General features: G+C 33.2%; 3 protein-coding genes across 5 annotated transcripts in view; 1 reads left to right on the top strand and 2 right to left on the bottom strand.

Moving 5' to 3' along the window:
- LOC133866783 (uncharacterized) overlaps positions 1–414 on the bottom strand; it is a 6,409-nt gene extending 5,995 nt beyond the window's left edge. Inside the window, exon 1 of one of the 2 annotated variants that reach the window (XM_062303418.1) lies at positions 61–414. The gene's annotated coding sequence lies outside the window, so the exon portion shown is untranslated. The remainder of the gene's footprint in view (positions 1–60) is intronic. The other variant, XM_062303417.1, reaches the window with a different exon arrangement.
- Positions 415–4,870: 4,456 nt separating this feature from the next.
- Positions 4,871–6,899, bottom strand: LOC133865295 (protein ASPARTIC PROTEASE IN GUARD CELL 1). The gene has a single exon (XM_062301674.1). The coding sequence runs from the start codon at positions 6,691–6,693 to the stop codon at positions 5,242–5,244; it is 1,452 nt and encodes a 483-aa protein (XP_062157658.1). The 5' UTR covers positions 6,694–6,899; the 3' UTR covers positions 4,871–5,241.
- A 7,528-nt stretch (positions 6,900–14,427) lies between these two features.
- LOC133866933 (GDT1-like protein 4) lies at positions 14,428–19,920 on the top strand. 2 transcript variants are annotated; one of them, XM_062303597.1, is made up of 13 exons: positions 14,431–14,619; positions 14,740–14,808; positions 15,697–15,756; positions 15,865–15,912; positions 16,844–16,932; positions 17,037–17,073; positions 17,151–17,198; positions 17,506–17,574; positions 17,656–17,700; positions 17,793–17,854; positions 18,806–18,878; positions 18,974–19,065; positions 19,652–19,920. In XM_062303597.1, exons 1-12 carry the CDS (start codon positions 14,602–14,604, stop codon positions 19,043–19,045), a joined length of 690 nt encoding a protein of 229 aa, XP_062159581.1. In that variant the 5' UTR covers positions 14,431–14,601; the 3' UTR covers positions 19,046–19,065; positions 19,652–19,920. The 2 variants fall into 2 exon arrangements, with proteins under 2 accessions (XP_062159582.1, XP_062159581.1); XM_062303598.1 differs by lacking the exon at positions 19,652–19,920 and having other exon boundaries at positions 14,428–14,619; positions 18,974–19,067.
- The last annotated feature ends 6,452 nt before the right edge of the window (positions 19,921–26,372 follow it).

The raw sequence follows: 26,372 nt of genomic DNA, 5'->3' as shown, positions 1-26,372 counted from the left end.
GTTTGACCCAAATAAGAATTAACTGAAAGTGTTGTGCATAAGAGGGAGTGATTGGAGAACCTGATCGGCGGCGGAGCCGGAAGCGGAGTCAAAGGAGGATGAGGTGGGGCTCTGAGAGTCGCTCATGGTGTTAGGGACCGATTGAAAGACATAGTACGGAGCAGTTGGGGAATCGGGGATTTGCTTTTGTTTCGAATGGTCGACAGAGATAGAGCGAAAACGTTAAGAGCAGCGGTCAATGGAGGAGAATTCTAGGGTTTTAGATTAAAACAAACACGAAATGGAGTGGAAACAGAAACTCAACGGCTAAAAGAGAGAGACAGAGAGAGACACAGAGAGATGTTAATGTCCTGATTCAGTTGATTTGTCTGAGGTCTTATTGGAGGAGGAGATACGGTGGCACGCGCTTCTTAATGCGCCACGATTCAATGATGAATTTGTAAAAAATATATGCTGTCTTTCTTTCTTTCTTTTTCTTTTTCTTTTTTTTCTTTTACTACAACCCCTTTCACGTGCCACGTTGTGTTACAAAGGTTAAAAAATTAAAAAAAAAATTAATTTATCTAATAAATTTAATTTTTTGTTACGTAAAAGTTATCTAATAACACTTTTTTTCTTAATTTAGTTGGACCAAGTTGCCATCTTAAAATGTTCTTTCCCTAATCCGAGAGAATTTAAGCAAAAATTAAAAGTTCATATATTTATAGTCGTATTACATATCACAACTAATCTCATTGGATTATGTATTCGTCAACTCTTAATTTTTATTTATTTTTAAAGAAGACTTGATAAATATTGTCACATTAACTCAATAAAATAAAAATGTAACATATAAAATCATATTTATGTGCATATTATAATTTACCGACCAATAGCAACTAGTTATTACCATATCCAATCCTGAGTTCGAATTGCTAAACATAACAATCTAATATTTATGTATATGGTGTTACTATATTAGAAAAGTCTATGTCTGTGTTAATATATAAATGAAAAATAATATATTTTCTGGAGATTCATTTATATAATATTTTTGGAATTGTGTTTTGAATATAAATTCTATTAAGCTGCTTGGACAAGTATAACCTATCACCCCAAACTGCCCCCAACACTTGGGAACCGAAATCTTCTTTTTTTTTTTTTTTTTTTATTATTATTATTATTCTGAGTCCGAATTTCCAGAATATTACAATCATTTGTAATGATCCATACGTTTTAGGTCATTGTCAATTTGTCTCCCATTATGGTCGTTCTTGATGGCCTTCTCGATTACTTGACGAGGGCTATAAATGAGCTGATTCTCAACTGGTTCAGCACGCCACCTCCCTTTTAACTGGGCATGTATGGGACGCACTCACGCGATAAATGCTCGAGGTGGGACAGGCGTGAAAATATATTAAGAAATGAAAATGCATTTTTAAATCCTTACACCCAAGTTAATTTTTTCTTTTTTGTCAGTGAAAATTATTTTTAAATTCAAAATTTAATTGTTATCGATTCAAAACTTAATATTATTTAATAGTAATTTTAACTGCTACATCACACAATACATAATGTTATAAATAAAATCTCATTATGAGTCTCACTCAATAAAACATTATTTAAATAAGTTGTTAGGTAGATGAAAATAATTATCTATATGAATAACTCATAAAGAGGGATTCAAATCTCAAAATATCAGAATTTAAATATTCGAGATATTGTGGTTAACATTATCTCTCAACCACCACGTGACAATGACTTAGCTACCAAAATCCCTATGAAATGGAAACAAGATATGAGGTAAAGATCACAAAATTCCTTTCCAGAATCCTAATTCATTGTTATATTTTCATTCTCGAAATACATGTTGACTTAAATATTGGAGTGAAATTCAGACAGTACCCCCCCGACAAACTCATTTGTTTATTTTTATTGTTTTGCAACCGTCTAAATAAGCACCAACAAATACATGTCATTGTACTAAAGACTGTTCAAACACGTAACATTTCTCTTTATATATATATATATATATATATAAAAAAAAATTATAGCCGGCTGACCCCATTGGGCAATTTAATATTATTCTGTGCCTCCTATTAGTCCTATACTTGGTTCTGTTTCTTAGAATTTTTCACACAGGCGCGCGCACACGCTGTCTGTGGGGTTGTGGTCTTTATCCATATTAAATCTTCATTCTTGTCCTGTTGTCCATTTTCTTCGTAGTTTCAGTGAAAGGGACTGTCTGAAGGAAGCTAATGACTCCACGCCAACGATTTCTGAGTCAGAGAGAGAGGCAGGCCTGGACACGATACTGTACAGTCTGTACGTCCATGGAGCATGGGGTCCTGTGCTTTTGGGCTTTTATTATTGGAGCGCATAGGGGTCCGGTGAGGGGGCCTCAGCGGTCATGTTATAATGTTAGGTAAATGTTAAAAAGACAATTTTAGCACGATTAATGCAAAACTTCAAAGCATAATGGGGTGGGATATGGTCAATTTTTCATTATGTTGGTACGGTGTTCGGTCATGTGAAAATACCTGTGACGTTGGTTTGGTAAGTGATTAGGATGTGACTGGATTTTTTCATAATTTTGGTATGGTAGTACTCTATCATTAAAAAATAAAAAAAATAAAAAAAGGAAAAAAATCACTATAGTTTAAGAATACATGTTTAATAAGATGATAAAAGATATATTAGACGAGTTAGAAAGAAAAATGCTTAGCGGCAAGAATGTGGGTGTATAAGTGAATGTTTGAGACTTTAATTAATGCATAAATATGTAAATGAATATGCGTTGGGGGGTTGCAAATCAAGTTATGTTTAGAATATGTCTCCTAATGTTATATGTTATTAAATGTATTGAATCGTATCAATATTGCAGTTAAATTTTTGGTTGCAAGTAAGATTATATTCAAGCCGCGTTAGTCGAGTATTGAATGTTTAAGTTTGACTTATTTGATTTTATTTCGAACACGAGTCGAGCTCGAACTTATTACCGAGCTAAATATTCTGTTCAAACTTGACTCGTTTAATTTTATTTCAAACACAAGTCGAGCTCGACCTTATTATCGAGTTGGATATTCTGTTCAAGTTTAGCTCGTTTAATTTTATTTCGAATACGAGTCGAGCTCAATTTTATTATGAGCTGCTCAATTAACTTATTCATTTTTTATATAAAATAAATATCAAGACTGTCTATATTTTCATAAATCCATACTAATCATTAATTAATTAAGTATTGTTAAAATTTTATCATTTGATTTCATTAAATAAATTAACTTGAATCTTAAATAATATAATCTCGAGCTTATATGTATGTATATAAATTTATTATGCACATACACAAATTACGCGCTTGCATACACACACATATAACCATACATACTCACAAACAAAGTACTCATGTACATCCAAATCTATAAAATTAAACTCACAAGAATAATTCAAGTTATATTTATCATAGTAAGAAGATAATTCATTTTTACTTAAAATGTTCTTATTATAAAATTAAAATAATACGTTTTTTTTTTTTGGTAAAAATGAAGTTATACGAGTATGTCTCATTCAATATTCGAACATATTATTATATTAACGAACAACTCATTTATTATTCAAATCGAGACCGAATCGAATTTAGCCAAATCAAACCGAGCCGAATTCACGAACAGCTAGGCTCATATTACATCCTTAGTTGCAAGAACATGAGTAAATGAGTGTATACGTTGAGATTTTAAAGCATTTTTTGCATTAAGTACATTGTTTAATTAGTATTATCAGTTATCAAATGTATTCAACGATATCAGTATGTACCCATATGTGGTTAGGATGTTTGATAACATTGGTAGGAGAATTAGGAAAGGGCTTTAGTTTGAGTACTTTGTGTAAGCATAAAGAGTAACATTATTATTCACACTCATTTTATATCAGTTGATGTGACGTGTTTTAAGTAAATTTTTATGTCAACAACTTTTTTGTTTTAAAAAAAATTAACCACTTAAAACAAGCTACATTAAACAATGTAAAATATGTGTAATAATTAGATACAAAGAGTAGCATTCCTTGAGTATAAAAGTCTCACTTATGTAAATTTAATATAAAGTATTTTAATTTACATGACATTTTCTGCAAAAGCGCTTCAAGTTTCTAGGGAATCTATTTTAAATAAAGTTTACATTAATTAGCAAAGTCAGGTATGGATTTAATGTTTTGGTAAAGCAAAAGAGAAAAAAGGTTTTATCAAAACAAATTAAAAGAGGCTCACTTTACATACATTTTAAGGTTGAGGAATTATAGCTTTTGGAGGCCCAAGGGGAGGATGTAGATTTGAGAGTTATCAGGTTCAAGTATTAGTTGGCTCAAGAGCTATTTCAATGATGTATAGTTTTGATACTTATGAACAACAATAAGTTGCATATGTTAACAAAATATTATTGTTAATAAGTTAGGAATTGTTGGGGGTAATCTCACATTGGTTGTGGAAGGGATTGATGGTCAGTTTATAAATGTGAGGGAAAGTCTTATCCAAGACCACCTAACACTAGTATAAGAGCTTAAATTTACCAACAAGTCTCAGGCCTAACAGTCTTCGAGAGAAATAGGTTATCTTTGCTCCAACCTAAGGCCCGATGTATAAGGAAGAAGTTGATGATCAGTTTATAAGTACGAGGAAAAATATCATCTCATAAAAGTTAACTTGTAAAGTTGAGAGAGGTCTGTCAATACCTACCATGAATAAATGCAAGTTATGTTCCAGTTTAATGCTTTGGTAATTGTTCTTAAATGTGGTTACTTGCGTGCCCAACAAGAACCCACGATTTAACCATTAATAATTGGAAGAGGATAATCAAAAGTCAAAGACCTCTCCGACGAGTCACAAATGCCGTGAAACTGCACGTGAATTGGCTACAATTTATTTATTTTGAAGGAATAAAGAGAACAAAAAAATACTGCCTCCTGGTAAGTCTGGAATCCCTGGTATATTTTCTCCTTCTTTTTTTCTCTTTTCATGTGCACTGACATCGTTGTTGACTGTTTTATTCTTCGTAGAACGCACGTGTAACGGTTATATTTTATCGTGTATATCGCTACAAATTTCTCTCAATACTTCCAACAACAGTACCGACACCTTTGTAACGGTCCCAACCAGATGATTTTCTATCCACTCACTCACAAATTAAAGGGAAAATCCCTTGGGTTGTTAAATCTTAAAACAAGACCTAAAACGTGGTCAAACATATACGAAATTGAATTAACTTCCTACTAGCATTCATCGGGTGAGAACCCAACAACAGAATTAGCGAGATCAAAACCGACACGTGTTCCTTGCTGTTGGACATTACCGATGATTGACAATTCCGAGGAAGTGGGAGCGAACGCGAAACAGAACGTTCCGACCGAATCAATCGGTATCAGGTAATTCTTAGCTGGTAACGGCAACACCTTCCCGTCTGGAAAATGAAACGCCACCGTTGGGACCTCGACGCTGGACCTCGACGAAAGGTCGTAGCACGTGTCGAACAGCGCCACGCCGTCAGTAGACGGCAAGTGCCGTGTGCCATTCACGAAGGCGTCACGGAGCGAGTTGTAGGTGTCATTTTGAAACCGAGTCACGGCTGTGCCCGAGTCGACAATAATTCCGCCGTTTCCGGCACTGTCGATTTGGAAGGACGATTCCGAAACCGGCAGCAACTCACCGCCGACGCTGAGTGCGGTTAGGCCGAGGTAGTAGAACGTGTCGAGTTGGGGGTTACGGTGTAACGGAGCGGTAACGGCGTTAGGAGGGAGATGTGAGTTGAACTCTAGAGTGGAGGCTGAGTCCGAGTCACGGTCCACGAGACAGTACGAGAAGGACGAGGCGTTGAGCTGAGACGGGAACGAGAGCGAGCCGCCGCCGAGGCCGAGCAAGCCGGCGGCGCCAACGAACAAGCCTTCGTTGTTATGGCCGCAGCCGATGGCTACGTTGGTGACCGAAGCCGAGCCGAGCGTGATGGTCTCGGTCACGAAGTCGCCGACGGTGTACGAGCCGTCGCCGTAGGACACCTCGTAGAGACACGTGTCGTTGCGGCACTCGGACACGTCGAGTGACCTGCATTGCTGGGTCTTGCACGAGAGCGGCGCGTACGAAGACGAGGAAGCCGGCTCGAAGATCGGGTCAGCTTGCTGGTAGCAGTCGGCGCAGGGAGCGCACTGTAGCCAGTTGACGTCACTGCCTGTGTCGAGCACCATGTACACGGAACTCGGCGGCTCGCCGATCCCGACGCGTGAGAAGTACTCGCCGCTTCCCTCACTCGTCCCCGAAACAACCGGACCTTGCATATTATCAGCTTCAAATCCCTGACCATCACTCGTATCCGCCGGTTCGAGATCTGATTGGCCAATGCCTCTAAGCGCTAGATCTAACCGCGCCGTCAAAGATCTGACACGGGCCGAGTCGCGCTGGAGCCGGGCCAAAGTCAGTGACTTGTAGTCACTATAAGAGTGTTTCTGGACCGACATTCTCGAATGAAGTTGAAGAGTGAGCGAAGACTTAGCTGAGAAGCTCGGTTTCTGTCGGTTGAGTGCTTCCGTTGCGAAAACGGTTTGGGTTTTTTGAATCAAAGCCGTGACGTCGAGGATAGTCGTTTTGGGGCTCCGACGTAAGCTCCGGGAGCGAACAAAGCCCACCGAAGTTGAAAACAAGGCGAAGAAGATAATGTGAAGTAGGAACCTCATTTTGGCCACTGAAATGAGAGAGCACGAGAATTGCTTGGGAGCTGTGGGCCTTATATTTACAGTGATTCACGTCAAGCACGTTGAGCAAAACAAAAAGGCTATAGGTTGGGAGAGGAGCTTTGAATGCTCTTTTACCTCTCCAAATCATAGGGCGTAAAGGACGTTTAGGGGGATTTAGATTTGATGTTACATCTTTAGGTAATTCATATAAGCTTGGGGACATATTACATGCTTTTCACTTGCACAGGGTGTTTTTGGGTGTCATTGCCTTTGCATGTGAGCTAATGTTTGCTTGTTGCTCGACTTTACTATTCTTTTATATATATATATATATATTTGTCCAAATAATTTTGGATGACTACAATCACTTTACTTACCTACAGACGATAAACAAGAAAAAATTATATAAGGGGTCAAGAGAGAGGGGCCCTGCCCGAGCATAATGTCCGAACCCTATCCGAGTGGATGCTTGTTCGAGCGGGTTTCTTATTTGGGTTAAAAAAGCTCTTCTCACGTACACTTGGTAACAAAAAACAAAAAAAAAACAAGAAGGATAAAAATAATAACAAGATCTTCAGTCGTAGAGAATCCTCGAATCCGATTTTAAGACGTGATTCTTGTGCTTATAATGCTGTAATTGCTACTTATGCTCTTTTTGATAATTCATGGGGCCTATTGTTGTCGTCCCTTTGAAGGTAAACTTGCCCAAAAGCAACTCGATCGATTGTGACCTTCTTGGGAACATTCCAGGTCAAAAGGTAAGCTTGGACTCAGAAAGGTTCTCTCTCGAGGAGACCCACGACTGAAGCAAATTAATCCCATGATTTTGGTTTATGTACAAGATTGTAATCATTCTCTCGGTTTTCATAATTATGCTTCCAAGTGGATGGATGTAATGATTTGGTCAAAACTAGCCTTTGTCCTTGATTTGGTACGGGCTTTTATCGTCTAGTCCGGGCCTTGGTTAGAGCCGAACCCCAAAAAGAAGACTCACTATTTTGAGTGGGCCAGAAAATCTTAAAGACATCGAACCTATTTAGGGAGAATCAGCAAAAGATAACTAGCTAACCTGTAGTCATCGTCGGCCCAAATTGCAGTTCAAAATTTGCACATCTAAGAGGTCTTCAAAGCGGTCCACTTCTTGAGAAAAAGTAATAGTTTAGTGCCTCAACCATCAAGACATTCAAACTTATTTTAAATTGGATCTCTATAAAAAAGTTGCTTATCCTTTTATAGAGTTGTAAAAGATAAAAAGACAAAAAGAAAGAGTATTTTTACGTTTTGTAAACATAACTTGTGTACAAGAAAAGATGGTTACTTTACGTATAGTTAAGGGTTAAAAAAGCCTTAGAGGTACATTCTCAATATCAAATGGTTGTCTCAATTTTCAAAAATATCGTAGATGGTACCTATCTTGAACCTAAATAGGAATATGGTACTTTTGTTCATAATTTTAACAGAGAGACATGTCAAACCAATCAACAACTGCCACCTGTCTTATATGCATAATTATTATTATTTTTTTAAAAAAAAAAAAGAAGAAGAAGAAGAAGAAGAAGTAATTAACCCTAAAATTAAAAAAGTAAAGTTTCCATTATTGTTGCTGACAGATTCTCTCTCTTGCTTGTAAGTTGGTAGACTATTTCTTGTAAAAACTTTTTACAAGTGGTCCAGAATTCTTTGTCCAAATTCCCTATAATTTGAGCAAGCAATTCTAAGAAATTCTCATTCAAGATTAATTGACTATAAGGGTGAATGAAATCGATCAATTCAAGCATTTCGATAAGGAAAATGCCAATTCTGATGAACAAATCTCGAGCATTATTAGGCAAACAATGCCTAATATAATTGAGAAATGTACGTAATGGCATATTAGATATTGATATATTGAAAAGAGCAATGATATTTACTACACTTCTATTTCACCCACATATTTTATTGAGCATAAGTGGACGTGCCTATCGGTCATTATTAATTTTTTAATTTTTTTTTTTTTAAAAACATCTAAGTACTCATAGACTAACATATTAGTCTAATAAAATGATAGCGTAATATTTAGTATTTTATCTTTTGGAAAGTATAACATTGGAGCTTGAAATTAATTTGAAGAGTTGTATGGCATTACTCTCTAGTCTTTTCCTAAAGCCATTTGTCATTTCATTGAGAGAAAAAGAGATTGTCATAAACAAAAGATCCATTTTTTCACCTAATTAAGACGTGGGAGGGAATTCCCATTTTTACAAACTATTGGCTTGTTTAAGACAACCCATATATATAGCAGTTAATAAACCTAAATAAAGACAACCCACTAAACGCCCTCCAAGTCTCTTTGACAATTCCTCCTTATTTGTCCCTAATTTTCCAATTGGAAAAGACTCTCGTTTCACGCAATACGAAATTGCATGCTATTAACTTAATGTTGTTATTATTATTATTATTATTATTATTACTATTACTTTGAAACAAACAACAAAAAAGTAAGAAAACTATGCGGAAAGATGCATGCCGCCTCTAGAAGGGGTCTTTACCACTTACATTAATAGGAACTAAAGATGATAGTGAATGATAAATGGGAATGCTACTATAAAAGAATCTAGTTACAGTTCAATATGTCACAAAATGGGCACAGAAGTTTACGTTTTTTACTATTTTGTGAGCTTTTCAGGAGGAAAAAGTTGGGATGGACCCTAATGTTTTCATTAATTAGGGAAGAGATCCTCCAATCTTGAGTAACAGTAGGATTTTGGAGAGTTGATAGTACAACTTATTAATCACTTTCAAGAATTAAGTGATCTAGTTGTAGTGATGACACCAGTGAAACAGCTAATTTGGTAGCAAGTACTTCTCCATAGTTTTGATGACAAGGAGGAAAGAGCTGAGATGCCATACGAAGAATGCAACCTTGTGAACTGCTACAGACCGCAGCTTGCATCGAGAAATAATCTCTGATAGCAGTATCAAAATTGATTGTAACCCATGGTGGTTTAAGAGGTATCCATTTCTCTATCTTGATGACAATGGGGAGAGATGGATGCCAAGTATTGTAATGCTCCATAGCAGTCAGATTGATATGTTTGGAGATGTGGTGGATATCAATGGTGATTTCTTCATGATGAGATTTATTCCTATAAAATCATAGGAGGTCACAAGCCACTGCTGCAAAGATTTGAAACTTGTGATGGTCTGATAAAGGGATATTGAGAAATGTCCCTAGAGAAATAATCTGTTGTACCCAATTTGTCAGCGAAATAAAGTTGAAGGCTGATGAATCCAAGGGCCAAAATGAGTACCTCCAAACAAATCGCGTGAGAATGCAATTGAAAAAAAGATGATGAAGGGAATCAACACCTAATTTGCAAAGCGAGCATATCAACAATCTATTTGAGGATGATAATATGGAGTTGATCCTAGAAGTTGTAGGAAGGATGTCCCAATCAATAGAATAGTCCCAGCCTGTCATTAAGGTTCAGTTTCCAAATGCTCTTCCAAAAGGGTTGAGATGAGGTAGAAGCTAACTCGTGATGATTTATAACCAGGATAGATTGGTAAGCTGAACTAATCGTAAATTTCTCCGATGGAGCAGGAGTCCATAAATATTTTGGAAAAGTTGGGGAATAAATGTGAAGTTCGAGAATTTATTATGCAAAAAACTCATCAAACAAGGAAAAGATAGTAGAGATATTCTAGTGTAAGAGAAAGATATCTGAGATAAGCAGTGAAGGGAACACTCCATTACATGGGTGCTTCGGGAATGGTCTAAAATTTGGTAAAGTGAGAATCCGGCCAGGTGTAGTCCAAATAGGGAAATGAGAATTCAGGGAGATCTGGAGACATGCTCCTGAGGCAAGGGTAGATCTGCATTGGAGTATTCTTTTCCATAACCAGGAAGCTTTTGGGAGTATGGGGAAGATAGGAAGGTGCCAAAGCCTATATATTTCGCATGTAATTGTTGGATCCAGAAGCTATCAGGATTAGATAAAAGTGTCATTCATGCTTTGTGATCAATGCAAGGTTGATATATATCAAACATATTACGAATGCGCAAACCTCCAAGATGGCGTGTAATGCATATAGATCGCCAAGATTTGAGAGTTAGGTTTCAAGTTTCTCCTTTCAGAAATTCCCACAAAAAAATCCTTTAAATATTTATTCAGAGTTGCGCACAATGATTTAATGGTGTGTTTGGGTTTGGAAAAGAATATTTATTCTTTTCGGGTTTTTTTTTCTAAAACCCGCCCATTCGCCCGAATTTTGACCCGAATTATATTCCAATTCAAAGCTGACAATATGATTAATGACTGGGACCACGCGCAGGACAAGTTGTCTCAAAAAAAATGTGTGGGTCCCACATTTAAATAATAAAATAATACAAATTTCAATCAACAATTTTTTATTTATTTATTTATTTATTTTTTTTTTTTAAAAAAAGCAATTGGTGGCCGCGGGTTGGCAGCCACCCCTTGGGAGTGGCCGCGCGGCCTCCCTCGACCCTTTGGGGTGGCCGCGCGGCCTCCCCCGACCACTGGGGGCAGCCACCCCTTTCATCCATTTTTTTTAAAAAATTTTTTGTTTTTAAAAAAAATTATTTATTTATTAATTAAACAACCAATATATAATAAATTATTATTATTTCACACAACTTTTCACAATACCAATCATTATACACAACTTTTTAAACTTCTAATCATTTCTTACCATTAAAAAATAATATTTTTCAATCTCAAAATTCAACGCCCAAACACTTTTTTTTACCTCGAAATTTGTAAATAGAATTAAAATTTAATTCTAATTCAAAATATTCAATATCCAAACACAGTAGTAGAAAAGTACTCAAAAGTCAAAAGTATAGGAATAGATTAACTTAATATTTTGGAATAAATGATTTAACGTTATCATATTTTGTCTTATTTGTTGTCCTCGTCTCTTTGTAGAATTTGTTGCATGTACGCAATGTAGAACGGTAGAACCTGTCAAATGCGTGGAAATTTCTTGGGTGGTGCTGGTGCACGCAGTACTAGTTGGAAAATACCTCAGCGCAGAACGTGGGGAAGACAAGACACAGTATAGAATAATAATTATTATGAAAATGTTTTATAGAAAAGTGAAAAAATTTTGTTTTGTAGTGGGTTTTTTTATTTGAATAATAATAAAAAATGATTGATGTGATATAAAAAGTATAAAAAAGTTAGAATGTTTTTTTTTTGGAGAAGTGAAAAAAAATAGAGGGAGAGTTTGAGTGGTTTGCCAAACTAACCCTATAGTTTTTAATCCTACAGCATAAAAAAAATGCTATTTATTAAAAATATGACGTGTTACAAATTAAATTAACATAAAGAATGACCTTAATTCACATAATTTTCTTTCAAAGAGAGCAACACTAAATTAGATTAAGTTTCTTTACGATTAATTGTCCAAATTTTGTACACAAAATGTAATTTGGACATCCCCACCTGAAAGAGTTATGGAGCTCACCTGCCTACTCATAATATTAATAGTACTGTACGAATTAAAGTGTAATGCTTACTTTTTGGAGCATGTACGCAACTCCCTCTTTGTGAAAGCGATCGAGTTATATATATGTGTAAATTGATTCGCCAATTAAAAAGAATCTTTATTCGACTAAGCTAACTAAACAAATGAAAAGTTTAACCGCATAAAAACAAAAAGGTTCTGTTTGTTTTTGTTTATATGTATATAATTTTTATTTTTTATTTTTTATTTTTATTTTTTAAGGTCATGATTGATGTACCTGACGGCGACAAAGAATTTAACGTCAAGCGTGATACAGTACCCCAACTTATTAAGGTTTGTTTTCTTAATTTCTTTTTTCGGTACAAAGGAACTTCACAAAAGTTTTTTTTTTTTTTTTTTACTTGAATAAAACAGCAATCATGGAATGATGGTGGGCACTCTGCTTTGATGAACAGCTTTTATGATGACCAATGGTTAATCAAACACAAACAGAAGAAAAGATTATTCAATTTATATTTTAAACCCCGTGGACTCCGTCAATTTTCCTTAGAGTCCAGAGATCATATAAATTTTGCTGAGATGCACATGGCCATATGGTGTTATATAATGGCGTTATATGTTGACATGTGTCTCGTTTGGATTGAAGCTAAAGAAAATGAGAAGGTTGTAAATTAGATGTGAGCCTTCCCCGATACCAATATAATAATTTCATTAAGATAGGGACAATGAAATGGGTGGCTCCAAAAGACTAGTTATCACCCTATTTATTTATTTTTAAATATTATTTTTTAATGTACTTTTTTTATTATAAAAGTTGAGGAAGAGTGAGAGATAAGGGAGAAAGAGAGAGGGAAATAGTGGAGAAAAGGGAATAAAAAAAAGACATTAAACTATACGGAGAATCTGCTAAAGACTTAACTATTGAAATTAGACACCATAACACGTAATCTATATATAAAAAGAAAAGACACCATAATAACACGTGCAGGTAATCACCCAAGCGTCACCGAACCACATCAGCCTCAGGTAATCATTGACGCCGCGCCAGAGGCGACCCGCATTAAAATGCGTCTTTCACGCACCCGGGCACACGGTGCGCGTAAGTCGTAACTAAGCATTAACTAAACTCTTTATTGAATTTTTATTGAAAATGCCCCCATCCAGGAACCTGGATATTCGTGAGGTCCTAAAAGCATCTTTTTATTTTTTTTATTTTATTTTTTAAAATGCTATATGCTCTCAAGTGTACATATCTAAATGCAGTACTGAAAATAGTATTTTTTTTTAAAAATAAAATAAAATTAGAGAACAAGATTATTATTTTTCTTTATTTAAGAGTACCACCCGCTAGCATCTTTAAATTTTACTCATTTTCCTAAATGCAGGAAAAATTCATAAAAACCCAATGAACCATATTTTATTGTAATTCTTTAAACTAAAAAAATACCAAATGAACTAAAAGTTGTACACTAGATCTAAAGAAGGAAAAGTAGATCCATTAACATTATTTTAATATAAAAAATTTTATTTTTCCTCTCTCATTTATTTGAAACAATATTTAAATAATTTATCTTTGTTCTCTTTTTTTCCTATCATTTAATTTAAAACATTTTTAAATGGTATAGGGAAAGAATAATGGAATCTATTGTAGAGTGCATTTAGATAGAAAAACAATAAATTGTTTAGTTTCCTAAATTGAAGAAAAGTTTAAGCGAAGCTGCTGCTAGTGCTCTAAATACACTTCACATAGCTTCCATTATATTTCCATATAATATTAAAATATTATAATTTTTTTTACAAAATACAAGTTCATTACCTACCCTCACATATTTTACAAAATTTGAAGTTAAAGAAATTCGAAGTTAAAGTGCTACCCAATTCATTTTAGCATTGTCAGTGTTTAAGAAAACAATATGGAAGCTCCTGCAAGTAAATTTTTAGAGAAGAAAATAGATTATAAAGAAGCTGCTGTGAGATCTCCAACTTGACAATAAAAATTATTATTAAATTTTAAATAAATCACCATCAAATTTTTAAATTTAATAATAATTTATATTACCACTTTAAAAATAAATATATATATATATATATACATATATATATATATATATATATATATATATAAATTCATTTCTTACCCCTCTCATTTTTCATTTCTTACCCACCTATTGTACGTATGAAAATAGGTAAAAGATAGATAGAAAGTAGATGTGTAACCTGTCCATACATTAAAAAAAACTAAAAAAGCCTATATATGTTGTTCTCCTTTAAAGAAGGTTTCGAAACGTCAACGACTCGGCCAAACTCAGATTGAGACCCGGGGAGAGAGAGTCGGAGAGTCGGGGAGTCGGAGAGAATCGGATCCATTTGACACTCCTGATTGTATTTCTCTGCTCTCTGATTTCGTCTTCAGCTCTTCACTGCAATACAGCGAAGATGAGCACAGTCGTGCAGGTTCATTGACTTTTAACTAATATTAATCAAGCTATATAGTTTTTCCTAATTTTGTTTGGATTTGTAATGAGATTTTTTTTTTATTTTTTTATTTTTTTTTGGCTTTGTTCGGTTAATTAGGGTTTTACCAAGTCGCTTGCCATGACTGTTCTCTCCGAAATCGGCGACAAGACGTTTTTTGCCGCCGCGGTTAGTATCGATTCCAAATTCATTGCTTTGTGTCAATTTTTTTTGTTGATTTTGTAGTCACTTTTATTTATTCAATTGGAATCTGTTTTTTTATTTTTGGCTTCAGTTACATATATCATTAAATTGGCTATTGTACAAATTAGATTTTAGAGATTACTGCAATATACGGGTTCGTGAACATAAAGCTAGTCAATTTATTTATTTATTTTAATTAAAAGAAATATAAAGTAGCTGACAAGATAGGTATTGACAGTATTGTGAATGAGAATTATGAAGCACTAGTCTATAGAACTAAGTACTCAGTGATTGGTTGGCTGGACTCAATAGAGCCCACTGTGTGTGATGGCCTGAGGATTAATCTCACACTATTGATTCTTGAATGACCAATTTTTCTTCTATTGGCGAACACTTAACCTGGAAACTACCTCTCATGGTGGGTTTGTAGAAAAGTTGTATTCTGAGGTGAAGTCTTGTGATTCTGCAACCCGTTTTGCTCACCCTTTACTTGCAGCGAGGTTGCACTACTTATGATGCTTTTTGCTGTTAGAGTTCACAAATGAAGAAATGCAAAACAATTAGAAGATGCTTCATTTACAAAGATGTGATGTTAAAGCGTGTAAATTTTTGATGTAGACGTTTGTCATTTTAGAGGCAATCAATTTTGATGTTGAAGTTTATACTCGTTAAGTGCCCATTCCTTTCCGGTTTGGTTAACTTCTGGGCTGAATGTCATGTTGTTTGCAGAGTTTTTGTTGAATTTCCTTTGGTAAACCAAAGGAAATTCGAGTGAAAGGAACTTTGAGTGAAAATTGAAATCCAGACTTCATGTTCCTTTGACGTAAATGATAAGCTGCACTTGTTCTAACATTATGATGTTTTTTTGTTAAGATCCTGGCTATGCGGCACCCTAGGAGACTTGTCTTGTCCGGTTGCCTTGCATCTTTGATTGTAAGTGTGTTTCTTGCATCTGTTACATTTATTTTTATTTGGTTGTAGTTCTGATCTCTGATACACTTTTAAGGCCTGACAGTGTTTGATACATTTGTTGATTCTTAGGTGATGACTATTCTTTCTGTTCTTGTTGGCTGGGCTGCTCCAAATCTGGTTAGGATCCTGTCTTTGTAAAAATTGCTTGTCCTTGTGGATTTTTTTATTTTTTTTTTAACTTGAAGAAAAGTCGATCCTGATGGTATTAAGGATATGTTTCATGTCTTACGTAGAATGTCAACCGATATTAGATAATTGGTGATATTTTCATCCGTTAGGTTTGCTTGACAGTAGTATATTTTGATAACTAGTACAAGAATAGCAGATATATGGCAATGGTCTAAATCTGAAGTTTTTCCTTGCTGAGTTTTTTGGTGCTTTGAATTTAATATTTTTAGGCCGTTTAGCTGCAATTGGATTTGATTTTTCTTATGTTGAGCTAGTTTCCGAAAAGCTGCTTGGTATTAGACCTGTCTTTCGTCATGATTAACAAGGGTCGTATGTAACAGTTGTCCCTTGTATATGATACGGATTTTAACCCTTGGCTGGCATCATCAACACCACATCATGCTGGAGGTGATGTTCAGTTATGCCCTCAGTTGTGATTATGTCATAATACTAGCATAATCAACCAGCTGACTGAGACGGTGTTGCCAAAAATAGCCCAAAGATTCCACATTTGGTTGGTGCTGAAACATAAGGTGGCATTAGCTTCTGTTTCTTTGTGACTCCTTTAGGCTAATAAAGTTGTGATGTACATGAACCACAACACTTGATGGTAGATAGTGCAGCGTGCAAGATTTTAGTACAAAATTAGTGTTGTTATTTCCTATTACCGATATTGGTGAAGTTTTGAGTCTTCGTTCATGTTGGTTGAAAATTTTGATGTAGGACATTGATTTTAAGTTCGGTTGTCATGGCTGATTGGTAGCATGTGGTCAAGTGCATGTATCTTTTAAAGTCACTTGAAACTGGTCCTCATTCTATCCTTGTGTTACTTTTTTGTTTTAATATGTACATGAAAGTTTTGTGATCTTAAATCATGCAGATGTCTCGTAAATGGACTCATCACATAACAACATTATTGTTCTTTGGGTTTGGGCTATGGTCTTTATGGGATGGATTTACAGAGGAAGGGTAATGGTTTGTTCTTTCATTCATTCACTTGTTTGCTGCCTTTGCATGAATAAGAGATCTCATTTAAAAGATTTATACTGGAGTCTAATCCTGGTTCACCACAGGGAGGCTGAAGAGTTGGCTGAAGTCGAAGCAAAATTGGTGGGTTTTCTTCTGTTAATTCACGCCTAATATTTAACTTGAGGCCTTTATTGACTTTACCTTTATGGTTTGATTAGGACGCTGATTGGAAGGCCGAAACAGCAACCACTAAAAAGAGTAGTAAGGTACGGCGTATTATAAACTTTTGCATTTGGCCTAAAATGATCTCCCCTCTCTGGCTTCCTCCATGTTTTCTTTTTAGTGACTGCTGCTATGTGTTTCATTTCGGTTAAAAAAGGTGACAATGTGATGAAATGTTCTGAAGATTCTGTACGCATTACATGTTTGTTTTGTCTTGGGACATTTTAATTTTGTCATTGGGGTGACTGACTAGTGCATTATGTATCTGGTGCCTTTTTAATTTATAATCTGTAAGATATATCATGCCTCATGTTTGAACAATTTATAACATTTTTTTGTCTTTCCTCATAGGATGACGATGATTTGAAAAAGCAGAAACGGCCGTTTCTCGCACAATTCTTTTCACCAATCTTTTTAAAGGTTATACTTCTATGGATTTTAAATGTAAAACTCAGCGTGGCTAACTAATACCTTACCAGTTTCATCATGATCGTACTGCAGGCATTTTCTATTACTTTTTTTGGTGAATGGGGTGACAAGAGTCAGGTAAGCATTGCCCAGCAAAAGCATGTTTTGTGTGTTTGTGAATCATCGATACTTTGTCAACAATATAGTACTGAGTCTAACTGTCTTTTCAGCTAGCTACCATTGGTTTGGCTGCAGATGAGAACCCATTTGGTGTTGTTCTTGGTGGAATTATGTAAGTTATGCCTATCTATATGTCCATGTATCTATTGGAGCTAGCTGATAGGTTTTAAGTTCTTTCCAATTATATCATTTATTTTCTATTATATCTATCCATGTAATTAGCTGTGTGTGTGTGTGTCCACATTCATGCGTACGCATATAGAAGATGTGCACATGTGATTTGCAATATCTACATTGTGCAGTGCCTCATCTGTGGTTTATGTTCTAGTGTCAAATGATTGAATTTCTCATAAACTGGAATATTTACAAATAATGTTTTAGAGAGGAATACAAAAATCAGATGTTTAATCCTATCAAGCACAAAGAGGGCCTCAATAATAGTTTGCGGTGTAAACTTTCCAAAATCATTCCTGGATTGGCCATATTTTATCCAAAGATATATGTTCTTTGTTGTGGTATGATATCTCATGGACATTCTAAAAGCGGAATGTCCGTGTTCGATATAACATAACATGATCATGGGTGTGGGATATGCGTCCAACACAAAATGATAGTTGGATATATCTTTACATGCCTCTTTTCTGGTAATTGCTTAACAAAGTTACTCCGGCAAGGAGAGGATCATATTCCTAATTTTTTGTGTTTACAATAAACCTTGTTGATTTGTTTGGACATTTCACTAGAGGTTAGAATGTCAAGCATGTTATGTTACACATACACCCTTTTTAGCATGGGAAATGTTATTTTCACTACACCAGCACAACATGTGCACAACACCCCCTCACATGAGGATGGACCCAGACACTGGGACCCAGACACTGGGCCCCACCCTCATGTGAGGGGGTGTTGTACTGCTGTTGTGCTGCTGTAGTGCAGCAATCAAGGCCCTTTTAGCATTGGGGTATACAAGAAGAAAATTGAACTTTCGTATAATTGAGATCTTTCTTAGAGTCTTGAGATACGGGGTGATTTAAATCTATGTGACTGTGTTTCCTTCTCTCAGAGGACAAGCATTGTGTACTACCGCAGCTGTCCTTGGTGGAAAGAGCTTGGCATCTCAAATATCTGAGAAATTTGTAAGTCAGGAACTTGAATCTGCTCTTTTCATATTATAGTCATGGTTGTGGCAAGCAAATTGTAACATCCAAATTATATGTATATATATTTGCAGGTTGCACTCTCAGGTGGAGTTCTTTTCATTGTTTTTGGGATTCAATCCTTCCTTTCTACAGTTCAGTCATGACACTGATGATCTTGCTAATGGTTAGTAATATTCTTAATTCATTTGCGTTACACATTTAAGTATGAAATATTCCTAGAGTGGTATGGTGGGAGAAAAATTGCCCTTCCTAGCTTAGCCACATGGGAAGGAGGGAGAGAGAGAGAGAGAGAGACAGACAGACCTAGTAGCATAGGGATGACAAGATCTTAAGTATTTTATACCCCAAAACAGAAGAATTTGTTTATCAAGGAATGATATTGTCGTTGAACTTAGGGTGTTCTATTAGTTGCGCTATGGGGGGACTCTTCTAATTAGTTGTACGCATGCATCTTCCCCATGCACATACACACATGGTACAGAATGCTGCCCCTTCCCCCCGCGAAGGGGATTGAAAATTTGGTTTCATTGACCTCAATTGTTTTTTGAATTGAAGATTGCTGCTGAAATCCTTGCGGGATTTCGGTGACGCAATATTGTCACAGAGGGATATTTTTGTTTGAGGTCTAATAGGATGATCTTATTCTTAAGATTAATGGTAAAATGTCGAAATTGTCATGCATCATAGGGAGTTATGTTTCCATGTACTCTGCTATGAAAATTTCTATTTATTATCATTTTGTGTTGCAGGTAACATCAAAGGTTTTCTACCGTGGTTAGGGCAGCTGCTAAATGTGTTATCCTTTGACGATTGTGATTCTTTTTTAAAGCAGCGGGCAGCAACATTTGTTATACTCTGGCCCGTGACAATGACTTATCACTGGGATCTCTATGTATTATGAAAACTAGCATGTAACCTGTGTCATGCACGGGTTTTTACTATTTAAAACTGCATAATAAATTAGAACGTTATATTTAATTTAATAAACAAAATAAAATTTTAGGAATAATATTGAAAATATGTAAATGTATGTTGTAAATTATCTGGTAAGGAATCAAAATAAATCACATATATTAATTTTTTTTTTTTATTAATAATCACATTATTCAATTTTTATAAACGTTAATTCAAGAGATCTTTTACATAATATAGTAATTCACAAAAAAAAAAAAAAAGTGTACTCACATCATTGCTATAACTTGTATTCAATATTTACAAAAGAAACCCTAAAGAAAATTTTTTTAAGAACTTTACTTATCAAAAAAATTTTTTTTAAGAACTAACATATTTAAACTAAAAAAATCGCATTCTCACCGTAATCAAATAATGAATAATTAAAATATTATAAACCATCATACATGGAGCCAAATATTATGTTGTCATTTTTATAAATATTGTTTTCTTATTATCTTTAATATTGAAGGCAATATGAAATGAAGTGTAACTCATACAAATAAGGACAAAAAATGAAAACAGATGACAAACGAACAAAAAAAAAAAAAATGAAAATACTAATATAGTATAAAAATATTTTATTTTTCTTTTATTGTATATTTTCTCAAATTATAATAAATTCAAAGCCTCATAAGTATACGAAGAAGTTATGTTTAACAAAGATTATTTTTTCTGATGATCTTTGCATGTATAACGTTTAAAAGAAACTACTTGTATAACATAAATAAAAATAATATATAAATTATAACAGAAAATAAAGACAAAATATGAAAACGAACAATAAACAGAAACTGAAAACATACTCCTATAATATAATAAATATTTATTTTTAACATCATATTTTTACCATTATTATAAAGTATAATTATATAACACTTTAATTTATGAACTTCAAAGAAAATAGTTTCCTTAAAACACTTTTAATCAAACGTTTTTTCAAATATTATCATGTATAAATTTGACGCCAAACAGAATGCAAGGGTTTTCTTTAAAGTTATTTGTGTATGGTCTGATATTTAATTAATATGAAATAGTATTATATTCTAAGCCAAAAACCGACTTATTTCTTTAACATTTACTGTGCTATCTTATATACAATTTTCTGTATTTTTTCTTTTGTTTCAAGAAAATTGTACTTCTAAATATGATGAAATTATCAAACTTAAAAACCTAATTACAAACTTAAAAAAATCTAAACATAAATTCTGAGTATTCTAAGCATAATTTAAGGAATTAACTTTAAAAAAATCTGAGCATAATTTCAGTCTCTCTTAGGGGTTTTTTTTTTTTTTTTTTTTTTTTTTTTTTTTTTTTTTTTTTTTTTTTTTTTTTTTTTTTTTTTTCTGTCTTATCCCCTGTGTGACGAAGCAGAGTACACTGTGATATGTAAAATGTGTTTGATTTTGTGATTGATGTTTTATTTGTTATTTGCAGTGCTTTAAGCATGTATTAATATTAGGTAGAACATGCATTAATGATTATAGTTAGGATTATTATATATATAAAAGGAATAGTAGAAGTTGAAACATTGTTTACAAAGTTGATGCATAATATTAAACACTGCAAAAAAAAGCAGAACATCATTTGCAGGAACACAACAAAATACAGATTAAAAAAAAAAACATATAATTGTAAATCAATATATATATATATACTCCAATAAAATACATATAATGCCCACAAATCTACAGAGAGATAACCTTTTGATTGATCAGATTTGAAGACGAATTCCAAGGAGCAGTAGATAGTTTTGAATTTTGTACAAAGAACAATTTTATAAAAGGTTGTGATTTTGAAAGTGCAGTAAACAATTACAGTTATTACGAAACACTACATTTTAGTTTTAGTTAGTCTGTAGGAAAAAATAACTGATGCATAAATGAGTTAGTTACCCATGTTTAACACAAAAATAGGGTTCATTTTTTTTTTTTTTTTTTTTTTTTTTTTTTTTTTTAGAGAAAAAATAGGGATTCAGTTTTTATTTAGCATGTAAATAGGGATTGAATTTATTGTCACATGAATAACCATTTGATTGACCAACTTAAACTCATCGTTTACTTAAAATTGGACATTTGGCTGTATTTTAAAAGGCCACTTGTCACAATATTATGCAATGTTTTGAGTGATTCCTCTATTATATATATGACTAGCATGTAACCCGTGTCATGCGCGGGTTTTTACTAATTAAAACTGCATAACAAATTAAAATGTTACATTTAATTTAAGAAACAAAATAAAAATTTAGGAATAAGATTGAAAATACATAAATGTATATTGTAAATTATCTTGTAAGGAATCAAAATAAATCACATGTATTCATTTTTTTTTTTTTTTTGTAAGTAATCACATTATTCAATTTTTATAGACATTAATTCAATAGACCTTTTACATAATATATGAATTTATAAAAACAAAGAACAAAATAGTGTACTTACATCATTGCTATAACTTGTATTCAATATTTACAAAAGAAACCCAAAAGAAAATTTTGTTAACAATTAACATATTTAAACTAAAGAAAATCGCACTCTCACCATAATCAAATAATGAATAATTAACAATTTATAAACCATCAAACATGAAGCCAAAAATTATATTGTCATTTTTATAAATATTGTTTTCTTATTACCTTTAAAATTGAGGGCAATATGAAATGAAGTGTAACTCATACAACATTCTAGAGGTGTATATATATGTATGTATTGCATGTATAACGTAAAAGAAACTACATTTAAAATAAAAAATTGAAACTTAAGATTTGTATTTTTTGTATATTTTTTTTAGTTTCAATGAAACTAACAGATATAGGAAGAAGTCACGAAAAAAAGAGTTTTTTTTTTTTTTTCGACCGTCCATCACATATACATCATGAAAGAAAATACTTTTAACACAAAATAAGCAATAATATATAAATTAGAACATAAAATAAGGACAAAAAATGAAAACAGATGACAAACGAAAACAAATGAAATACTCATATAGTATAAAAATAATTTTATTTTCCTTTTATTGTATATTTTCTCCAATTACAATAAATACAAAGCCTCATAGGTATAGGAAGAAGTTATGTCTAATAAAGATTCTTTTCCCCGGCGATCATTTGCATATATAACGTTAAAAAAAAAAAAAAAAAAAAAAAAAAAAAAAAAAAAACCCTACTTTTTGAATAGAAAAAATAATAATATATAAATTATAACAGAAAATAAGGACAAAATATGAAAAAATAAGAAAAACTGCAAAGAAAAGCAGAACATCATTCGCAGGAACACAACAAAACACATTAAAAAAAAAGAAGCATATAGTCGTAAATCAATATATATACTCTAATAAAATACATATTGTAACGATCCACCCCCAATGACACAATACTGTCCGCTTTTGGCTCCCCATATCAGACTTCCCAGGAGGTCACCCATCCTGGGATTGTTCTCGCAGCGGCTCGCTTAACTGCGGAGTTCTGATAGGTTCATTGTCATCACGGCTTTAAAACGCGTTGTGTCATATAGGGTACATTTATACATATAAGCACATCCTCATTCCCAAGCGATGTGGGACGTCACAATCACCCCCCCCTTGGGACCCAGCGTCCTCGCTGGCGTCCCTCATTGGGGGTGGATCGTTACACATATGATCCCACAAATCTATATAGAGAGAACCTTTTGGTTGATCAGATTTAAAGACGAACTTCAAGGGATAGTAGATAGTTTTGAATTTTGTACAGAGAATGATTTTGTAAAGAGTTTTACTATCACATTTTAACACAAACTTAAACTCACCGTTTAACTTAAAATGAACACTTGGAAGTATTCTAATTAATTCTGATTACAAAATCAAATTCAAAAATTAAAAATTAAAATGCATAATTAGAGAGCCATAAATTGGAAATGTGATTTTATAATCTAAATTTTCCTTGAAATTGATATAAAGTTTGTTCTCAATTAGAGACAGGTCACTACAACTTTGCAGAAGAAGAAGCCCAAAAGTTCTTGAAAAACAAAACAAAGAAAAAAAAGAAACTGTTCGATTAAGATAGAAACAGAGTTTATTTTTGCTTTATCTAGTTTTATATGACTTGACTTAAGCAAACAAAAGAAATATACAGTCGTATGCGATGTTCAAACATTCAATTGGCTTAAAAACTGAATAAACAGTTAACCATTAATTAGCAACAATTCTAATGAAACGTTTTATACTAAAAAGAGGCACTTAGCATTTGGCACTATGAAATCCAAGCTGTTCATTTTCTGCTCAACAATCAAATAATTTTTCAACTTCTTTTGCTTTCGAAAGAAAAAGAAATTTCAGAAATTAATGCCTAAAAATCATAGTAAATCATACCAATTGGTAAAAAAAATCTTATAAAACATTCAAATGAACTAAAATATAAAGATGTTAAAATCTTCGTCTCCATAGGAGTAGTTTAACATGGAATGATCAACATCTCTTTTGGTGTTTCAAAAGTATTTATGTTCCTTTGCTACATAATAATCAAATAATAAAAATATAAAAAGTACTTACCAAATATGCCTAAAATTCTGCAAATCACACAAATGAAATGAATAATAATAATAAAAAAAATACAAAACATTCAAATAAAGAACACCTCAACCAAATACTTCAATCACTCACAGTGCACATAGTTCAATAGTCGACGACCCCTTCCTTTCATGAAAGGGCTCCAAGGAGGCAAAGCCTCAAATTGCTATTTCTTTCTCCGGGATGCCAGAATTTCAATGTGCGTGACCTCCACATTCTTACTAAAAGAGAGGCTATTATAATAAAGGGGCTTTGCAGCGGTTGTTTTTAATTATATCAGCGGTTTTTTTCTTTCTTTTTTTCTTTTTTTTTTTCTTTTTTTTTTTTTTTTTTTTTTTTTTTCAGAATAAAAACTTTTGACGTTTCACTCGATGCACATTTCACGAAATAATTTAACTAACTTAAACCCAATGTTAACAAAAAGGAGGTACCCTTGTCAGTTAAATAGAATGCCACTTATCTTATATATAATAGATATGTCCTTATGAGCGACTACGCCGATCTTTATATGTTTTGGCCTGGGCTCTGCTCGCTCGTCTACGCTCCGACCCAGCAAGTAATAATTGAAAAACGATCTTTCCTTTCCCTATGGTCAAGCCGTTTCACTCCTTGGCACAAGCGCTAAGCGATAATAATACCTTGCCTGCATTAAGATTTAAAAATTGTGTCAAAAAAGAATGCCACTTATCTTATATATATATATATATATATATATATATATATATATATATATATATATATATATATATATATATATATGATTATTATGAAACACTACGTTTTAGTTTTAGTTAGTTTGTAGGAAAAAATAACTGATGCATAAATGAGTTAGTTACCCATTTTAACACAAAAATAGGGTTCAATTTTTTTCTTTTTTGAGAGAAAAAATAGGGATTGAGTTTACTATCACATTTTAACACAAACCTAAACTCACCGTTTAACTTAAAATGAATACTTGACTGCATTTTAAGACGCCACTTGTCACAAAGTTATGCAACGTTATGAGTGATTCTCCTATTATATATAGAATAAAACTGCACGCATGATGAGGTGGGTTAACGTTTTAAAGAGGTGGGTTATCCATGTTTAACACAAAAATAGGGGTTTTATTTTTTTTAGAGAGAAAAAATAGGGATTCAGTTTTTTATTTTAGCATGCAAATAGGGATTGAAGTTACTATTACATTTTAACACAAACTTAAACTCACCATTTAACTTAAAATGAATATTTGGCAGCATTTTAGGACGCCACTTGTCACAATATTATGCATTCATCCTACTGATTCCTCTATTATATATATATATATATGGAGAAATGATTCCTACACTCATTTCTCACAACAGCCCCACAACAAGTTGATGTGGTTGGTAATATTTTATTATTTTTTTTACAAAAAGAAAACAAAAGAAAACAAAAAAAATAATAAAATATTACCAGCCACGTCAGCTTGTTGTGGGGCTGTTGTGAGAAATAAGTGTAGGGATCATTTTTCATATATATGATATATGATATATGATTAGCTCGTAACCCGCGTTATGAGCAGGATTATTCATTATGATTTAATTTTAGAATAAAAAAAATGATAAAAAGAAGTAACAGAAGAAGAGAAGCATAGAAAATATAGACAAAAAGTGAAAAATGAAAAATACTAATATAATATAACAGTATTATCTTTTTTGTATTATACAAAGTAATAAAAGGCTACTTAATAAACAGTATAAACTAAAAAATCATATCTCGTACAAAAAATACCCATAGGAAACTCTCTCTCTCTCTCTCTCCATCATTTTTTTGAATTTAGTGTAAAATTTACAAAAGATAAAATAAGGAATTTGAATGAAAAATAATATATTAATTACATCAAAAAATAAGGGAAAAAAAAAAAAGAGGAAACGAAATGAGAGAATAATAGAAAATATAGACAAAAAATATTAATAGAATAGAATAGAGTTTTTTTTTTCGTATACTTTTCCGGTTCAT

The sequence above is a fragment of the Alnus glutinosa genome, chromosome 4 (assembly GCF_958979055.1).
Source record: "Alnus glutinosa chromosome 4, dhAlnGlut1.1, whole genome shotgun sequence".
NCBI lineage: Eukaryota > Viridiplantae > Streptophyta > Magnoliopsida > Fagales > Betulaceae > Alnus > Alnus glutinosa.
This window is presented reverse-complemented; position numbering and strand designations above follow the sequence as displayed.

Bases quoted from the DNA above. Each gene is read 5' to 3' on its own strand.
- LOC133866933 (XM_062303597.1), top strand. The intron at 15,913-16,843 runs GTTAGGATCCTG...TAAATCATGCAG, and splicing joins GCTGGGCTGCTCCAAATCTG to ATGTCTCGTAAATGGACTCA. The intron at 17,701-17,792 runs GTAAGCATTGCC...CTGTCTTTTCAG, and splicing joins AATGGGGTGACAAGAGTCAG to CTAGCTACCATTGGTTTGGC.
- LOC133865295 (XM_062301674.1), bottom strand. From the start codon at position 6,693: ATGAGGTTCCTACTTCACATTATCTTCTTCGCCTTGTTTTCAACTTCG.